Source organism: Micropterus salmoides, unplaced genomic scaffold (assembly GCF_014851395.1).
Source record: "Micropterus salmoides isolate LMB-PRFRI ecotype aquatic unplaced genomic scaffold, ASM1485139v1 Ms_hic_scaffold_16, whole genome shotgun sequence".
In the NCBI taxonomy this organism is placed as follows: Eukaryota; Metazoa; Chordata; class Actinopteri; order Centrarchiformes; family Centrarchidae; genus Micropterus; species Micropterus salmoides.
Window position 1 is genome coordinate 9,849,094 of NW_024040707.1, and position 19,254 is coordinate 9,868,347.

At 41.2% G+C, this 19,254-nt stretch overlaps 2 protein-coding genes across 3 annotated transcripts; one reads left to right on the forward strand and one right to left on the reverse strand.

Moving 5' to 3' along the window:
- Window positions 1-86: 86 nt before the first annotated feature.
- wdr13 (WD repeat domain 13) lies at window positions 87-9,360 on the forward strand. Its single transcript, XM_038722336.1, has 10 exons — window positions 87-212; window positions 767-854; window positions 967-1,198; window positions 1,632-1,741; window positions 2,002-2,132; window positions 2,223-2,530; window positions 6,089-6,269; window positions 7,258-7,399; window positions 7,562-7,680; window positions 8,437-9,360. The coding sequence occupies exons 2-10, from the start codon at window positions 814-816 to the stop codon at window positions 8,619-8,621; spliced, it is 1,449 nt and encodes a 482-aa protein (XP_038578264.1). The 5' UTR covers window positions 87-212; window positions 767-813; the 3' UTR covers window positions 8,622-9,360.
- Window positions 9,361-12,154: 2,794 nt separating this feature from the next.
- Window positions 12,155-17,445, reverse strand: LOC119906198 (probable G-protein coupled receptor 173). 2 transcript variants are annotated; one of them, XM_038723751.1, is made up of 3 exons: window positions 17,032-17,445; window positions 16,356-16,434; window positions 12,155-15,268 (listed from the first exon to the last, which is right to left on the reverse strand). In XM_038723751.1, the coding sequence occupies exon 3, from the start codon at window positions 15,100-15,102 to the stop codon at window positions 13,906-13,908; it is 1,197 nt and encodes a 398-aa protein (XP_038579679.1). In that variant the 5' UTR covers window positions 15,103-15,268; window positions 16,356-16,434; window positions 17,032-17,445; the 3' UTR covers window positions 12,155-13,905. The 2 variants fall into 2 exon arrangements, with proteins under 2 accessions (XP_038579679.1, XP_038579681.1); XM_038723753.1 differs by having other exon boundaries at window positions 16,356-17,445.
- Window positions 17,446-19,254: the final 1,809 nt, after the last annotated feature.

Sequence of the window (19,254 nt, forward strand, 5' to 3'; positions counted from 1 at the left end):
CACGATGTTGTAAATAAAGTAGTGTCTGTTTTAGGCCGTGGCCTGTTGCATTTATGTATCCAGTCAAATTGTTATTTGATCAAACAATAAACCATGTAAATACTAAGAAATATCATCCGGATTCATGTAGTTCCACATCAGAAAGTGGGCTGGTTACACCGTGTCATGTGACACGTGACAGAAAAGGCAGCGATGGAGAAAAGCTAAGGAAGGTGAGCCGTTTTCATACGTATTTATCTGTGTTTCTTTGTTGTATTATTATAATACAGTGGCTAATACTCCGTGTAAAATTGCTAATTGGCCGACTATCTATGTATATTGAAGAAAGGATGGAAAATAGATGTTTATGCGAGGACATCGCATATGATGTTGTGGCTAACTTGCTAATTGCTAGCTAACGTTAGTTAGCTTTGCGACGTTATCTGTCAGGAAGGCTTGCCTTTTCTTGGTGCTGCTTGCTATACGCAGGCAAATACTGGCCCACCCGTTCATTCTTTAGCCCCATTTGACTATTTCAGGTCACTTCAACAATTATTTCCTGGTGTCAAACTCGCATAGCTCAATAGCAAGGTATTCTTCCTGTGGTGCCATTAGATTCTGTATCATCACTTGATTCAACGTTGTGGATGGGAGGTGGGGGTGGTATTTCAGTTCAATGAATGTAACATCTATGTTAGCTAAGCTACATTCTCATACAATGCATACTTGTAATGTTTATTAATGAAAGTAGCAAAAACATATGAAGTGGTGTTTTTTATTTTGACAGTAATCTGCCCTGGCAGTGGATTCCTCTCTATCCAGAGTGCTTGTGGAATGGCAGCAGTTTGGCAGCAGGTTTTGGCAGTGGACGCAAGGTGAGACTCAATCATGCAGCATACTTTAATTGTCTTAACTGATGAAGAAGCTATTCAGACGTGTAATTGCTTATGGACCACTTATTAAGTATTGTGTGTGCTGTGTCCCCAGGTACAATGCTTACCGCACGCCTACGTTCCCACAGTTCCGAACTCAGTACATCCGCCGACGCAGCCAGCTGCTCAGAGAGAACGCCAAGTGTGGCTTTGAGCCAGGGCTGCGCAGGCAGTACCTGAAGCTGCGCAGTCAGCTGCTGGCCCTGCGCTACGGGCCCCTGTCTGAGCAGAGCAGCTTCAGGGCGAGCAGTGTGCGCAGCTCCCGCACCACACTGGACCGCATGGAGGTCAGACCCAAAGAAACAGAAAGGGCAGGGAAGGTAGAAGTGAAAGAACGGGAGGGGGTGGGGTTGTTTACGAATTTGGAAAAGGAGATATAAATATATGGAGAGTTGGAATGAAAATATAGGATTCAACATATGAGAGCCATCTGGATAGCTAGACCTTAGTTGTCATCAATCAGCAGCATAGCCAAACAACACTTTGGCTGCCGATGCATATTAGCTGAGCAGCTTGGTTGAAATGGCTGGAATTGCCCATGTATATGGGCAGTGTCATTCACTTAAAAATGCATGGTAATTTCAATAAGTTTTCAATAAATATTGATTGTTATTATATGATTATTTATGTTCACAAGCTTCTTCTTATTTACACTCACTCCTACGAGGTTCTGTCTCCCCCTCCCCTCCCTTTCCTTTCCTCTCCTCTCCTCTTGGGCAGGACTTTGAGGAGGACCCCCGCGCCCAAGGGGCACGTGGTCACCGCCGGTCCGTCAGCAGAGGCTCCTACCAGCTACAGGCCCAGATGAACAGAGCAGTCTATGATGAGAGGTAATCAGAAGAATGCCACACAGAGATCCTCAATTTGCCTCCATCATCTTGTCTCTCTGCTTGAGCAATTTAATTCACTTTGATTTATTTCTCCCTTTGAGCCATTACTTTTTGTTGGATTTACTGGCTTCAATTCTGGTTTGGTTGCACTGAGTAATGGTCAGATCTCTTTAATGGTCAGTTGTCAGCTGTAGGCAAGGGTTGTGGGGTGTGTTTTATTGATTATATGCCTACGTGGTGTTTTTTACTTCTGGCCACAGGCCTCCGGGCAGTTTGGTGCCCACCTCAGTGGCAGAGGCCAGTCGTGCCATGGCAGGGGACACAACTTTGAGTGAAAATTATGCTTTTGCTGGCATGCACCACATATTTGACCAACATGTAGACTCTGCTGGTAAGGAAATGTTTTTTATTCATCATCATCCATTTCTATACATTAAGTTTCAACATTTATTTCTTCGTCGTCTTCTTCTTCTTCTTTTAGTTCCGCGGTTGCAGTTTGCCAATGATGACAAGCACCTCCTTGCTTGCTGCTCACTGGATGGCACCCTGTCCATCATGACACTGTCTCCGTCTCCTCCCAGTGTTAAGGTGACCCTGAAAGGTCACGGAGGTCCTGTCACAGATTTTGCTTGGTCTCTGAGCAATGACATCATTGTGTCGACATCACTAGATGGGACTCTGCGTATCTGGAACACGGAGGATGGTCGGTGCATCCGAGAGGTCAGAGATCCAGAATCCAGCGAGTTGCTCTGCTGCACCTTCCAACCCATGAATAACAACCTTACTGTGGTGAGTTACATTTAAGACATGTTATAACGTGTTACAAAACATTTTTATATTCTCTCGTAATAATTCCTACTAACTGAGCATGGGATTTGTACTGAATTACAGCTAACAGCATTGAAAAACATCTGAGAACTTAATGTAAGACTAGAAAGGAAAGTTTTAATAAACTAATTACCTTTTGTGTCAGAGAGTGAATTTTTGTGTTACAGTATTATACTTCTAATACTCTGAATTGATTATAAAGAATTAATTTAACAATTAAATAGTATTGTGTTTGCAGGAACAAAATTTTGCTAATTTGCTAATTTGAGTTATCAACTCAAATACAAATGACAGTAGTTGTCTTTCTGGACTAAATGTTGCTGTGAGACTTTAATATTCAATATTAATAAGTCACAATAAATCAGTACTAATTTAGAATGTCTTATAAAAAGTGAAGTCGAAATATTTTCTGTAATATTGAGCTGCTCAGGAACCAAATTGCATATCTGCATGCATTACTGTGGTAAGCCATTCAACTGAAATTCACTCATTCAGCATCAAACATAATAAAGCTGCAAGCGGCATTGGAGTGAATGTTGGCATATGGATGTGTTCAGGGCGGGACTGTTATCATACATGTAAATTTAGCTACAGATGTGAGCATGTACACTGAAGTTATAACAACACCTGTTTTATGGCGAATCATCGATTTTCGATGCCATGACACGGACATGCTCATCGACAAAAACTCACAGATAGCACAACTTTTCATGTCTTTAGATTGCACAGCAAAAATTTGAAGTTGATCAGATTAATTCTACAGAGGGGTTTGTTAAAGAGGTGGTATTATGCTCATTTTCAGGTTCAAAATCTTAATTAGGGGTTGTACCAGAACAGGTTTACATGGTTTAATTTTCAAAAAACACCATATTTTTCTCATACTGCACATTGCTGCAGCTCCTCTTTTCACCCTGTGTGTTGTACGCTCTGCTCTTGAGCTATAGTACTGCATCTTGAACAAAATCTTTGTTGGGAGTTGCACATGCGTAGTTCCCTGGTAAGGACTACTAGCCAATCAGAAGCAGAGAAGCGCGGGTCGTAAGAAACGAGGTAGTGTGATCCAAATCAAAGCCACTTCAGACTGCGACCGTAACCTAGCAGATGGTATAAGTTACTCACAACCACACAACATCATTGTTCCACATCTTACCAGAAACCACTACAAAAATCACCATATTTCAACTAAATTTTACATAAAAATTGGCCAAACAATTTGAACGTTTGCTCAGTAGCTTTCATATCGGGTGTAACATTATTATTATTATTATTATTATTATTATTATCATTATTATAGCTATAACTATATTTCCATTGCTATAGCTGTGTTAGCCAACGTTTACAACAACTCCGCACTTGAAGAGTCTGTGAAGTTACATTGCTGTGTTTATTTTAAATATAATTCACAACCAATAAAGCATACTTACAGGTTGTGATTGTGAATTTCCAGGCCCAAACAGAGTCGGAGTTGCATCGTCTTTTAGGACTAAATGTTGAACTGTTGCCAGTGTTCTGACGATCTATGCTGCCTTGCCGAAAAATGCTACCATAGCGCAAATCGATAGACTCGACTCTACTCGGCCCTGCTCCGTTTTCCATTGCAGGTAGTACCCAGAGATAGTACGTAGCTTGTGCTACTGCCACGAGGTGATGTTCAATGCGACACACACACACCAGCGATCCACACAGCTTTCTCTTTTTTAAGTTAAAACGTTTCAACATTCCTCAGAATGTAAAGACAGATAAGCGGTATGAAAACCTTCCAGCTGTGTTTTCCTCTGCCGTTGTTGCTGCAGCGGTCTGTGTGACGGTGGTAGCAGAGGGCTCTGTGAGTGGGCAGCTGGCCGGCCTCACACGCTCCTCCCGTGGGTTGGCACAGGCTTCCCCCGCAGCCACTTGCGGAACTCCGAAAATATTCAAGCACATTTTGTTTCGCCATCATTTCTCGTAAAACTGTCAATATTCGAAATCTACACAGCTGATTTCTCACCACAAAACTTCTCTCAGAAGTGGATTTAGTGATGAAATTCCATACGAAAACTGTAAAATATAAAACTGTCTGTTGCTGGCCTCTGTCTGGGGCTAAGCAATGATGATGCAGTGAATAGTGACGATTCTCTCTGACCAATCAGCAGTCTGACGTGTTTTCACGTTACATTTTAGTATCCCTCAGCTCGCTTGGAACCTCGACGGAGGTGAGGTAATACGAAAAAAAGTACCTGGAAGCAGGTACAACATTTCTACAATGGAAAACCAAACAAAGGCAAGTCGAGCCAACGGGCCTCCGCTAGCTTGGTTTGAGGGCGTGCCTGACCCCCTAGCCGCTTGGCAAGCGTTTTCATTGTGACGTTACAAGTACAGGAAGTGAAGGGCTGGACTACAAACGAGCTGTTTTCAAACGGTTCAGAGCAGAGCTTTCTGTGGGAGATGGGAACTCCCTTTGGGCTGGACTTTGGGCTCTTTCACTTTGCAAACCTGTTACATGCACAAAAAAGATAGAAAACATAATAATAAAGGAGCGGTAAGGAGAGGGAAAAAGCCAAAAAGCATAATACCACCTCTTTAAAGAATGTAACCTGTGAATTGTCAAAAATGGCGGTTAAAAACAAAATGGCCGACTTCCTGTTGGGCTTAGGGCATTGCTCCTGGAGGCTTTTTTTGTAGGTCTGGACATGATACATCTGCCACAAAAATTTCGTACAATTCTGTGAAACGTGGCCCAGGGGGGACTAGCGAGCCATTTCCCACGCATATATGCGAAAGCTGACATGACATATTGCATTCAGAATGTTGGGAAAGGGTTAAATGAGCCTTAATTTCCACTTCAACATACATAAAATGCTGTAAATTGAATTAATTATCATGCGTCTTATTTTGCTCAAAACACTCTCATTTGTGTGAGAGATGTATGTTCACAAAACAGTAAAGCATGCAGAGGCAAAACCTCCCACTAGTAGCTTTTCAGCTCATTCCCAATTGCTGCATGCATATTCATGCAGACATTGATTAAAATTGTAGAACTGAATGTCATGTTTAGTTACCAAAACAAAAGTGGTAAATGTCTTGGATAATTTTATTTTTACTCTGCTTTGTCAATGACAAATAGTTTAATTGATCAGCAGAATGTAAAATGAAAGCAAAGTTGTGCGCAGCAGTTTCCATTTACGCCTCATTAAATAAAACGATGAGGGAGATGGATATTTCTTTTTAACCAGTTGTACCAAAAATAAGTAATAACATTAGAGTAGAGGAAGAAATGTGTTTCTTTATGGTTTCTACTGGTTTAACTGGTCTGTCTACCAGAGCAGCCCTGTATTGTCTCATCTGCCGAAACACAAGATAATATGCTTTCTGTTCGGTCGTGTCTAGTATTAGACTTCAAAGAAATATTGTATCTTTTACAATTTCAACCTGTGCTTGTGCATCAGCAAAAACTCTACATCCAGTGCTTTTCACAGTCAGTTTCTCAGTGCTTCCCTTTTGAAAATAATGAAGGTCCTCACTCCCAGTTCTGTGTTGCAGGTGGGAAACAGCAAGCACCACCTGCAGGTGGTGAACATCTCCACTGGGAAGAAGGTGAAGGGGGGCTCCAGCAAGCTGACAGGCCGCGTGCTGTCTCTCTCCTTTGATGCTCCGGGGAGGATCCTTTGGGCTGGTGATGACAGAGGGAGCATCTTCTCCTTCCTCTTTGACATGGCCACAGGTACACTCACAATATTTCCATGGCAGAGGGCAGAGTGTGTAGGGACTGAATCACAAATTCTACAGGAATGCAAACTCCTCACCTTTCAGCGAAATTCGTAGTTTTGAAACCAAAATGGGTCACCTACGTGATTTGTGCAGATCCGATGAGAAAATAAATGGGGGTGGGGGGGGTGGGGGGTGGGGTTGGTTGTTGCTAAGACAGCATTTAGGCCTACCTGTTTTATTTACCGACTCCTCTGCTCTCTTTATTTATGTATTTATTTTTGAGTACTCTCCTCTCTAGCATGAGCTTTGCAACTAACCAATCGTCACTCCTAATGCCTCAACCCTACAGCCAATCAGAGGCAGGATAGGGCGGGTCCTTTTTCTAGTCCGCTATACAGACAGCTGAACACGTGAGGACGGTAAAAGACTGCCGAACGAGCTGTCCGTAGGACCAGGATATAATGTAGGCTAACATCAATAGGATAAAACGTGTCGGCATCTGTTATTTACACAGAGGACGCTGGAGACATGTCCCCATCAAGTGTTTAATAAAAATGCTTTGAAAAATAGCTTGCTACATGAAATGGCAAATAACCAATGAAAGTGATTTGAGAAAGTTTTATTTGAATTTTTAAGTAAGAATAAACAAGCTACTGATTATGAAATGACCCCAAAATGTGCAGCACCAGTCAGTAACTTTAACTTCTTGTCACAGTTTCTATTTGGCCAAATTTTCCGTTCTCTTCCTGTGAACATGACAAAAGAGGAGGGGAGACTAAATCATACATGCATGTGTGCTAATTCAGCAAGGATGATTTTACATGAGAAAAGTTGATCTACAGGAGAAACATATGTGAAAGCAACACAGAATGAGAGCTTCCTTCTCACCTTTTTTTACCCCTGACCAGTTTGCATGCCTGATTCTAATAATTGTATCATGCTCTGAATGGTGTCACTGTTGAGAGGGAAAGCAGTTGATGTGTTTCTGCCCCCCTCTTTAGGGAAGCTGACCAAAGCCAAGCGCCTGGTGGTGAGCGAAGGCAGCTCCATCTGCAGCATATCTGCTCGGTCCTGGATTAGCCGAGAGGCCAGAGACCCCTCCCTGCTGATCAACGCCTGTGTCAATAAGCTGCTGCTGTACAGGTCAGTCTCTAACGGCATGTCACCCTTTATTAATAGGGAGTTTTGTCTCCACTGTGCTAAGATATAATTTAAAGCCACCTTCATTGGTGAAGTATGTATGTGAAGATGTATTTAAATTGTCACATTGAATGTGATCGTTTGTGCCACCTTTGCATTTGGCAGGGTGGTGGACAATGATGGTACACTACAGCTGAAGAGAAGCTTCCCTATCCAGCAGGGTTCCCAGCTCGTTCATAGCATCTTCTGCCCCCTCATGTCTTTCAGACAGGGGGCCTGTGTGGGTAAGACGTCTCTCAGCCTTCCTGCTGTGATATTTGAATAGAAAATTACACCACAGTTCGTTAAATGCTGCAGGCTATCCAAGGTGAGGAAAAAAGATATGCATGTATACTGCTACTTTTGGATAAAAAGAAAAGGCAACATCCTTTCAGCAATAAGGTAACCTACCTTGTTAGCTTGTATATATTTTATTAAATTGTTTTTGTAAAGCGTTGTTGTGTACATGAGTAGTTGGATTTAACACTCTCAACCTCAGAGCTTCACCTTACTTGATTTTCCTAACCTTTTATTATTTCCTCAACAATCAACTGTTTTGCATTTCATTCAAGGCTTGTCGGTGTTTAAATTATCAGGTTTGTGTCTCCAATTAACAGAAGCATCTCACTCATAACAATACCCTTGAGAATCTTCGGTTAAGGATGTGTTAATTAGTTAACAGATATTTTGCAACACGGTTTCTTACATTATTTCAATAAAGGACATAAACAGAACAACACCTGAGAGGTCTTTGTGGCAAAACTGGCCTTAAATCTGTATCTCTGGTGCCATCTTTAAAATAGTTTCCCTGCTAGAAATGTAAAGACTGTATTGTGGATATGTGGTTTTAACAGTGTCTCTTGAGATAGATTAGTAGATTAGTTTACCTATTTTCAGTCCAAACCGAATTGTTCTAATAAGCCATCCATTATTTATTGATTTAGTTGAAATTTGTCTTCACCATTTAATTTCTTGATCTCCCGATTTGCCCTCCCACGCAGTGACTGGCAGTGAGGATGCCTGTGTCTACTTCTTTGACGTCGAGCGCAACGCCAAGGCGATAGTGAACAAGTTACAGGGTCACGGGGGACCAGTGCTCGATGTCAGCTTCAACTGTGATGAGAGTTTACTGGCATCCGCCGATTCCACTGGCATGGTCATCATCTGGAGGCGGGAGCAAAAGTGACTGGTCCACCAATAAAATGCTTCCGTCCATTGCAAACAAAAGGCCTGCCCTGCCGCTCCTTAACTGTCCAATGTATCTGTAGATGTTCACTGGAATGTAACAGGCTGCGTTGAACGTTTAATTTAATGATACTCAAGTGCAATCAGATAGAACACCATGCTGTGTAGGTGGTTGGGATATCTTAGAAATTCAAGTGGTTGGGGGGTGGATTGTGTGTGTTTTGCGCACGTTTGTGTCAGTACTCCTCCAGCTGCAGCTGAGAAATTGCTTTTCAACAAAGAATGAAAGAGCTAGCACTACTCCCATGCATGTGTCATGGCTTACCTCTGAATTGTACGGATATGACTGAATTTATGTGAAGAGGAAATAATATAATCTTCCAGAGGAACCAGATCCAACACTTAGTATCATACAGACAGTCCCTCTGGCATAGATCTAGTTCACTATTTATGTAACTGTTATTCAAGCAGTGTAATCAAGTGTAGTAAAACCGCCTTATTTGCTGTCAGTTCTGCAATTGCCTGCTTGCATTTGAGACCATGTGCATGACATTGAACTCAGAATCAGTCGGTGGGCGTATCAATCCCAAAAGACAAACAATTGTGTTTTTAATTAAGTGTTTGTACTTTTCTGTCTGTGTGTGTGTGTGTGTGTGTGTGTGTGTGTTTTCTGTTCACGCTGGTTGAAGATTCATATAATTTATTTAACGCACATACAGAATAAACTACTGTAACTGTCAGCAGTCTTTATTTCTTTTTTCACAAAATATATCTGAAACTATAGAATTAAAAAATGAAAATGGTAATAACAGAAGAGTTTAATGTAGGGTGGTCAAACCAGCAGTGTGGGGCTCTGTTAGTCATTGTGTGGGTCTTCAATGTCTACACAAGATTCCCCCTACGTTTTAGTTGTTTTAACATTTAGAATGAGCTTGTTGTCTAAATGTCTTAAAGGCTCTGTAGTTCAATAATATTTGACATTTTGAGTGTGTTCTAGTTGAGAAAAAATAGTCAATTCCTCTGCCTGTTTGACCATCAATAATGATAATCACATTGATAACGATGTTTTTAGCCATGCTAGCTGCTTGGATCTATGGATTGCAGCGTCGGTTTGCCTTTCGGTCCACCATTTTAGTCCAGTCTGAAATATCTCAAACACTGTTGGATGTATTTACATGAGGTTTTATACAGGCATCCATGGTCCCTAGATGATGAATCCTAATGATTTTCATAATCCCCTGACTTTTCACCCACTGCTACCATGAGACGTTTGTGGTTTTGAGTAAAATATCTTGACTGATAAATTAATAAATTTAAAAAACAATAAATTAATTTTCTTTAGCAGAAGTGTCTGGTGACCCCTCAATTATTTCTTGGCACCACCGGTGAAGTAGATCAAAACTACACATTCAAGCTACCACGCATTAAGAAATGTCTATTTTTTAGATCTAGACAAACTATAAACATGATACATTAGTGTTGTATTGACGGACTAATGTATCATAGCACTGACATATCCACGCTGCTTACACCGTCTCAATGTTAGAGGAAGACATACTTAAATAATTAAAAACTGGAAACAGCTTGAAAAAAGTCACTGGGAAGCACTGCGCATAGGAGTATGTTTCAAACGTATGATTTATGCAGAAATGCAGCGCCCTTAGACTTGATTGTTTTCCTCTCAAGGTTGGCATGGCTATTGTGACGTATAATTGTGGATGTGTGGGAGTGAAAGCACAATGAATGGTTGCTGTCTGCTCTGGGAAGGTCAGGACAGGGCTTTGTTTGAGACAGGCAGGATGGGTGCTGAAAAAAACAGGAAATCCTATCCAAAAGAGCAACACAAAACTTATCCTGTGTGAACCTGTAGTGCTCTGATAGGACAATGCAACAAGGCCTCTGCACAACTCTGCATCTTCAGAACATAGAGTGGGCGAGGATACGTTTTTACAAATGAGTAAGACGCCTTTTTTGTGGTGTATCTTGGAGGGAAGTGGGAAGAAAACTAAAAATAATAATGTGTGAACATCAGTTCTGGTGAGACAGAGAGGCACATTAGGATACAACCTGTTACACCTGGACTAAGAGGATGTTCACACAGTTGATGCTGCTCACTATGGAAACATCTTTTCCATCAGCCACAGTCTGAGCGCACAAATAAAGACAATGGAAATTATCTCTCTTTCAGATTCAAAATATAGTCTAATTGTTTTTTGAGAGAATACATGTTCATACGATGGTCAGCACTGCTATCTATCATCAGCAGTAATAGTTTTACTTGTAAAATGAACTTTTATTCTTCCTACCATACCACAAGCATATGTGAGTTTTAAACAGTAGAATTGTTTTTTTCTGGTCTATTGAGAGACTGGATTGCGTGTTAAACCCATTTCTCAGTTTACACAAAAGATTCCACAGCTGCTGCTTGGAAAGCCTGGTACAGAGGAGCATTTAATTTTTATTTACATTATTTTACAGTAACCATTTATGGATTTTGTGTTTTATGAAATGTTTTCATCTATAGGATGTGGTAAAAAAAAAAATCACATTTCAAGGTTCTGTTCATGCTTTGGAGCATGAAGGCGAATGCTAGTTTTTTAGTCTACTAAAATCTAAGTCTAAACAACTCATCATCTTTGGAGTTTATTCAAAACTGTGCATGCCCTTCAGCGTGTAATGTGAGTTCTCTCATTCTTTTGGCTGTTTTTATAACACATTTCAAGGATGTTCCAATATATTTGTTTTTTGCTCAATTGTTTGAAGCGAGACTAGTTAAATTTTGAAGGTAAAAATACCGCAGTCTCCCTCTTACACGTGAAATGTTGAATTCATAAGAAGAGAATGCATGCTTTGCTCAATTCAATACAGTCGAGTTTTGCTGCTACAGCCACCTGGTCTGGTATGACAAGTAGCGTATAGTAGCTAATGTTGCAAACTTTAAATAGGTATTGGTTTATACATTGTACAACACTGCTTTGTCATGTTCTTGACTTTATGACTCTTATCTATTTCTGATACTGTTTTAGCATTTAGCATTATCTTTTATCCTTTTCATTCATAGCCATACTACTGGCCTCTTGTTAGCAAAAGTACAATCTTACTTTAAGTTTTGTTGCAGGACGCCAGCTTAAGAAACGTACTTGTTGGGTCCAACCAAATCTTTTGTTCTCACACAGTTCTTCAGTTCAAGCCCTGTCTCACAATAAAAAAAATTTCAATTAAGTTTTTGTGTAATTATACATCTGTCTCCACAGATTTGAAAGGTTGCTACTTGAATAAGAAATCACAAATCCTTTTGACTCTACATTGGTTGTTTGGTCAGTGCTCAGTGGAGAGGAAAGTGTCAATATGACTTTTCCATTTCAGGCAGTGAAGTGTGCAAAGCTAGACTGATGTGTTGCAAATGTACATTTTTGGGTATATGTATACATGATGTAATTTTTGCTATTTACACTGTAAAGTGGTCTATTTCCTGTGAAGTATTCTCCACAGGGATCCAGACATGTCAACATCCAGGCAGGTCATGACTCAGAATGCATCAAAAGTAGAGTCTTTATTGATGAGTGGGCAAAAGAACCACCTCAGTTAAACTGTACAGTTACAGAATCTCATCTTGCGAAGGAATGCCAGACGTAAAAATTATGGACCTCAGTTCACTTTTCACTTCGTCTTTCCATATCAACATCTGTACAAGTTGTAATCCACAGTCTTGAATCTATGAAATGCAGTGGAATGCATGCTAATACAGTACGCTGTGCGAGTGTCCACATTTAGAAAATTGACTGCACAAATATAGCTATGCCTAACATACTGTAGGTCTGACATTTGTATTACATGAATCTTAATTTGGATAGACAACTTAATGTAGTGTAAGCCGGTTTCCATACACCAAACATCTCGGGTTGTATCCAGTCTGAGGCGTTTTGATTTTGAACTTACTGTGATCTCACACTCGAATTGTGACATTTATGTTGAGGGGAAATGTAAGAGGGCCTGGTAACATTCAAGTTTCCTTCACATTAAGTGCCACTTCATCATTTCTTCTTTTTTTTTGTATTCTGGTGAGAGCATAACAGTACTTTAAAAACATTCCCAAGACTGTCATTTGCAAATAAATGTTCATTTGCTAATGATTTTTTAAAACGACGTAATTTACATCATCATTCAAGTCATTAAATCCTATGGCCTGTTTGCAATGTACAAGTGTTGTTTTCTAATTATTATGTCCCCGTTTTCATTATCCATCTACAGACTACATTTTCAGTCACGGAAATCCATTTAAAGGATACATTTCCATATGACGATTGTTCAATTCTGAATGATTTTGAGACACCAAGATGAGGCTGCTTTCATACTGACTCAATATTACTGGAACCTATTCTATCATCATTATTTCTCTCCCTCCTTTCTTCTCTTTCTACCTCTTCCTCTCACACACACACATACACACAATTGCTATATAAAAACACAAAAGCAGGAATGTACATTCCTGTACAGTCTATACAATATGAAATCAAGTCATATTTCAAAATAGTGTCATCTGCTTAACATGTATAGTTTACAAATAAAGGAAAACAGGCAATTTTTATGATACAAAGAAACCTGACACGCCCTAAATCAAGTCCAAAAAATCAAGCATGTTAGGGGCTTCTTGGGTTCACAACAGCTATTTAAATGTATCCAAGGTTATTGGGTCCATTCGATATTCTGCAGTCTCCTTTGAATTACATGAAAAGGCGTCCAGGGTGGTCTATCAGTCCATTCAGACCCTTTGAGTTCCTTGATGTGTTTCAGAGTTAGTAACGCTCTGATCAACACTTTCTATTCACAGTCTAGAGCACACTTCTTCAAGGATTTCAACCTTCTGTGTGTCTGTTTTGTGCCTCATGTGACACAGAAACAAATTCTCAGTTGAAAGCTCTGGGGCGTGTCCCACTGAAATAAGGCAACATTATTTTAAAATGGCATCTGTCACACTTAATTGGAGTGGTGATTGTTGTGATCTTTCCTACATATTAATCATACAGTACATCATCAGAAATACAAACCATGAACGTGTTACTGGGGTGTTTCTATTTTCCTGTTCAAACATTGGCACCTGACACATTTATTCAAATATCAACATTCTTAATGAAATGGCACTGTGCCTGCATTTGTTGGCAAAAATTAGATTTTGTTGTGCAAAACAACAAAACAGACACTTAACCAAGGTGCATTACATCACTCCTATTCTCCAAATTTTCCTTCAAAACCTGAAACATTCTCTTCATTAAGCTCATATCTTATTACATAATGCAGTAGGCCTCATCCTGGGGCAGGTGTTGTTTAGTCCTCCAGTAAGTGGGCAGGTGAGCCCTCAGCACTTTCCTCAGGTCCTCGTTGAGCAGGAGACAAAAGATGGGGTTGACACCGGCTTGGGCAAAGCTCATCCACACTGTGATGGAAAGGTACTTGTGAGGGATGGTGCAGGACTTGACGAACACCCTCCAGAAGCACGCCACGATGTAGGGAGCCCAGAGGACCAGGAAGAGCAGGGTGATGGTGTAGAACATCCTGCCCAGCCTCCTCTCTGATCTCACCTCTTCCATCCCGAGCAGCCGCCGGTGTTGATTGTGTAAATTTTGCCTGATGCCCAACAGAGTGGGCGGCATGGGACCACGACCGAATCCCGCAATCCAGTTAGCTGCAGCTTGACCTGTGGCTCCAGGACCGTGGAAGGTCCAGTTCTGGCTGATAGCTGGCACTAGCTGGACAGGTTTCATCTTCCGGTGCCTGTACTCAAACAGCAGCAGCTTGGCATAGAAACCGTGGGTGGCCAGGACCACCACAGCCAGCATGAGCATGAAGCCCAGGGTGTCGTTGGTCTTCAGGTAGCGGTGTTCAAAAATGCACTGATCCTCATCACGGATGAACTTGTATGTCCCCACATCAAAGACAGGTGGGAACGCCATGGCAACGGCCAGAGTCCACACCATGCAAATGATGGCGGCACAGGTCCAGATGGTCATGCGTTTGGCGTAGAATCGGTGGTGGGCAATGGCAAGGTAGCGGGTGACAGCCACGCAAAACAGCATGAAGGCAGCGTGAAAACAAAACAGCACAGCCATAAAAGCCACAACTTTACAACTCAAGGCACTGTATGTCCAGACCGAGCTGTTGTGGACGGAAACCAGCACAAAGGGGAAACAGGCAGCAGAGCGAACTGCATCAGCCAGGCACAGGTCCAGCAGAAAGAAGTACGGAGCCTTGTGAAGTGTCCTGTCTCGTAGAACAAGTAGGGAGACCAAGAGGTTGCCTACAAGGCTGACACAGATGATCAAACCCAAGAAGACCAGCTTAAAGTAGGCAGACACATCTGTGGCAGAGATTCCTCCACCATTGCTGTTGCTGCTGCTGCTGCTGCCTCTTGCCAGTCCACTCTGCGAAGCCAGCACAGCCAGCAAACTGCCGGGGCCATCGATGGCAAAGCTCTGGTTAGACATTCTATCACCTTCCACAAGAGCCTGCCTGGTTTGGGCCCTTTATAAACACTACTGATCTTCCTACAGCCGTCTTCTCCCTCGGCTCTCTCGTCTTTACAAGGAGAGGCCGTAAGGATCTTTTCTACATGACAGACTCATCTTTCCTCTTTGTCCACAACCTCACCACCTGCGAACAGAGACACATATTTTTGGAGAATGAAAAACAAGATGTCTGACCTGCTTGTTAGGTCTAAAACAGTCCACGAAACGGAAACAAACCGTACATTTAGCAGCAGTGATATAGAAGAGCTGTGGTGGGCAACACACTGGAAATCTCTGCCTTCCTGTTTCTCTATGGTTGGGATCAGATCAGCAGCTCTACAGCATGCCAGCTCCTTGGCTCTCTCAGTAATTACCTTGCCCGTTGCTAAGATACAACAGCTCACATACTTTGTGCAAGTGTGGGTGTTTGAGTGAATGCATGGGGGTGTACAGGGGGATGGAGCAGACACAGTACAACCAACACTGGGCATGTCCAACAAACAGAGATGTTGTAAATGAGCAAAGACGATTTTATGGTTTCTCTCCGCAGCTCTGTGCATGTGTATGTGCGTGACAGTCAGTTAAAGAGCAGAGGGTGTAATCTGTACCATTCACAGTACATAACAAATGTGAGACTATAATGGAGCAGAGCAGGCAGCCATTTGTTTTTTTACCGTAGGCCTATGTGTGAAATGTGGATTTTTACTCAACGGGAGGAGAAAGTTATCATTGTGACTGTCATAGTCAGGCCTCTGTGTTTTAGCAAGGAGCCAAAAAAGCCGTGGTTAAAGAAGACATGATTAAAAACATTTAAATAAAAAAAAAAAAAAAAAAAAGCCTCCCTTTAAAAAAACTCATTATAGGCATGAGGTGATAATAAACATAGCTGTGTCTGGGTGGGCCTTGTCTATGTAGGCCATGAAACATAATATGAACTGCTGTAACTGTAACTGTAGACTTAATATTCCCATACATAGCAGCCCTCTGCCACCATGATAAATACCATTTCACCTGATTAGATGGCTGCCATGTCAGCTAGGCCTAAAACACAGGCTGGAGTGAAAAACAGATGAACAGGTGTCAAAATCACCTCTGATGTGTGTTTGTGTGTGTGTGTGTTTGTGTGTGTGTGTGTGTGTGCGTGCGTGCGTGTGTGCGTGTGCGTGTGTGTGTGTGTGTTTGTGTGCGTGTATGTGTGTGGAAGAGAAAGAGAGAGAGAGATGACAACCTACCTTTCATCCCCTCATTATTTTGGGATCTGTTCTTCTCTCACGGCAACAGCAAAAAAATGATCCCAGTCGCTTTGTTTCACTGTTTGTTAAATCGAGAGAAAAACACATAATGAAGCCTCATGCTCTTGCTGTGCTCTCGGGCTCAAACAACACCTGTTATGCATAAATCCATCGCTAGGAAAATCGAATTGAGCAACATATAATAAACATAAGACGGCAGAGGCAATCTAATAATCAACAGCTGATCAAACAGTCCAGGATGAGGACTCTGCTGCTAAGCCATATATAAGAGATATGTATAAAAAATATCCACTGCCACCCTTTTACAGTTTCACAGAGAGGGATGTGTTCATTTGGTCTGTATCTGAATAGCATCCGAGAAAACAGATTTTATGTTGCATCACGTCGAAGATAGATTTCCAGAAGGCTAGAAACAAACGCGATAAAAAATATCTTGTTCTGTTCATATATCCAAAATGATGTCAGATTTGCAATGGTTATAATAACACACCCACAAACGTTAGAGAGGAAAAAAAGATCGCGCATCCCCTAAATGAATCGTCTTGGCATGTATATTGGCTAGTGGCACCACAACAATTAGTCCACACAGAAAACAGCCTCGATACGTCTCTCTTTCCCATCTTTCAGTCAAAACAAAAAAAGGCGATGTATTTACCCTGAACTGTTAATATGCAGTCTTTGTTTTGCTGTCCAGCGAAGGTGGACTACATCTCAATAGTCCACAATAAAAGCCTCCGTGACAGAAGAGATACATTTCTGACAAATCCAGCGATGTCACGAGGAAATTCACATCACCAATGCTGTCGAAATCACGATTAATAAAAAAAAAAAAAACAAATAAACGGGAAAAACAAAAACAACGCGGCTGGATTAGGCGAATTATTCCTGAATAATCCCAATTATGGCTGCTTGCAAGAAGGCAGCTCGCACATTCGCGGAAACCGTCGGTTTTATTCGGAGAGAGAGAGAGAAAGAGAGAGAGAGGCAGACCTGTGCAGTATTGTGGGCCATAACTTGAAAGTGATGTTTTATTCTAACCGTCTCTCTCCGGCAACATGTATGACGCGTCTGCTTTCTCCAGCGAGGAGCTCCAGCTGTCAACAAACTATGTCTTTCATTGGTCTCCTGCCCTTGGTGACAGACTGGGCTGACTGGACCCCATTATGATCCAGACAGGCTCACCAGGGCAGTAGCAAGGGATTCTGGGTCCTCTGGAAGGATTTTGGACCTCCTTTTTCAGGATAAAATAATAACACTCGAATTTTCATGAGAAACTAAAACAGCACCACAACCATCACCCCACACACAATAGTGTGAAAAGTGTTTTCATTTTCCATTTTCTAGTGCTGCTCTATAGTATCATGTTTGTAATTTGCAACATGTGTAACACAGATGGCTTGTAAATTCTAATATTATAGGCCCTAACTGTTACCTCGCACTTTCATTCACTCATCAGTTTTTCATCTTTTATCCCCTTTCTCACATTTTGCTGGGGTGTGGCTCTAAGGATTGTAATGTTGGTCAGTTGATTCCCCAGAGGATGAATACTAAAAATTTTGGTAATTCCCTGTGCCTAAGTAGGCTACAGCCTGACAGAGCTGCTGTCATAGTTGTAGACTTATTGTTTTATTATGTATGTGTAGGCTATATACTATATTAATTCTGTTCTATACAATTATATGTAGGCCTACATTTTTTCTTCAGAATTTATTAAGTTTCATCTTCTACCGAGGAGATGGACATCTTGTAAATTACAAACCTCTTACTGGCTGATTCACACTCACACCTCCTTTGTCCTTATACAAAGTTAGTGTTATTCTGGGGGACATTACACCTTGATTTGATACCACAGCACATAGGTAATAGAATAGGGGGATGCAAGAAAGTCCCCATGGGGGGCAAGGAGCAAGGATGAAGACCGCTAGATCAACAGGACACCACAAAAGTGTCTTCTGATTCTTCGACTTAAAGTCCAAAATCAAGCACTTGAGAAAGAGCAATAAATTAAAGTAAACTCAATAGTAAACATGTATGCTCTCGCCACTCACAAAATGACTTGTCTGATAAGCAGTAGGTCTACATTAACCTTTGATTTCAAAATTCTGTGGACTTAACAGTTCAGTTTGGGCTAATTGATGGCTGTGATGGACCAGATAAAGTCAACAAACATCTGTGGACCATGCGTGCTAATTATCTCTGAGTACAACTGTTTTAACTGTGTCCTGTAATGAAATAGCTCAGTTAGAACACACTTAACTTCTCCTCAGAGTGATATTGCATTGGGTAAAAAAGAAATAAAGAATAAGAAAATACCCCATTAAACTGCTGTTTGGTAATAATGTCACAACACTCACTGAACCTCTTTTGAAATCACAGCTTAAAAAGGCATTAATTATTTCAAAGTGACTGTTGTAGAATTCACACTGATTATCCTCCTTGGGTCAGTTTTAAGTCTGCTTAAATTTTTAATACTCTCCACACTCAAGCTATATGTAACCATCACACAAATGAATCACTCCCACACCTTTTTTTTCTGCACAAGACAAAATCCACATAATCCAAAGGATACCTGACATCCATGTACATTTGTGGGTTGAAAGTTAATAAAGTTAATACAAGATTCAGTAAATTAATTCAGCAGTAAAACACTGAAATAGTTTTTTATAACTCTTAATGCCTCCCTTGGTCAAATAATAAAGATGTCTTTAAGATATCAGTGTATCATGACTATAATCAGAAATGGCCTGTGACATCTCATCAAATGGCATCTGAGGAGGTTTCCTGAGACTTCTTAGCCTTTGAACACTAATCTCATTTTACAATGGCCTGTGTGAGCTGTACTCTAGCATAACACCATGACTTCAGTGCAATGCATGAC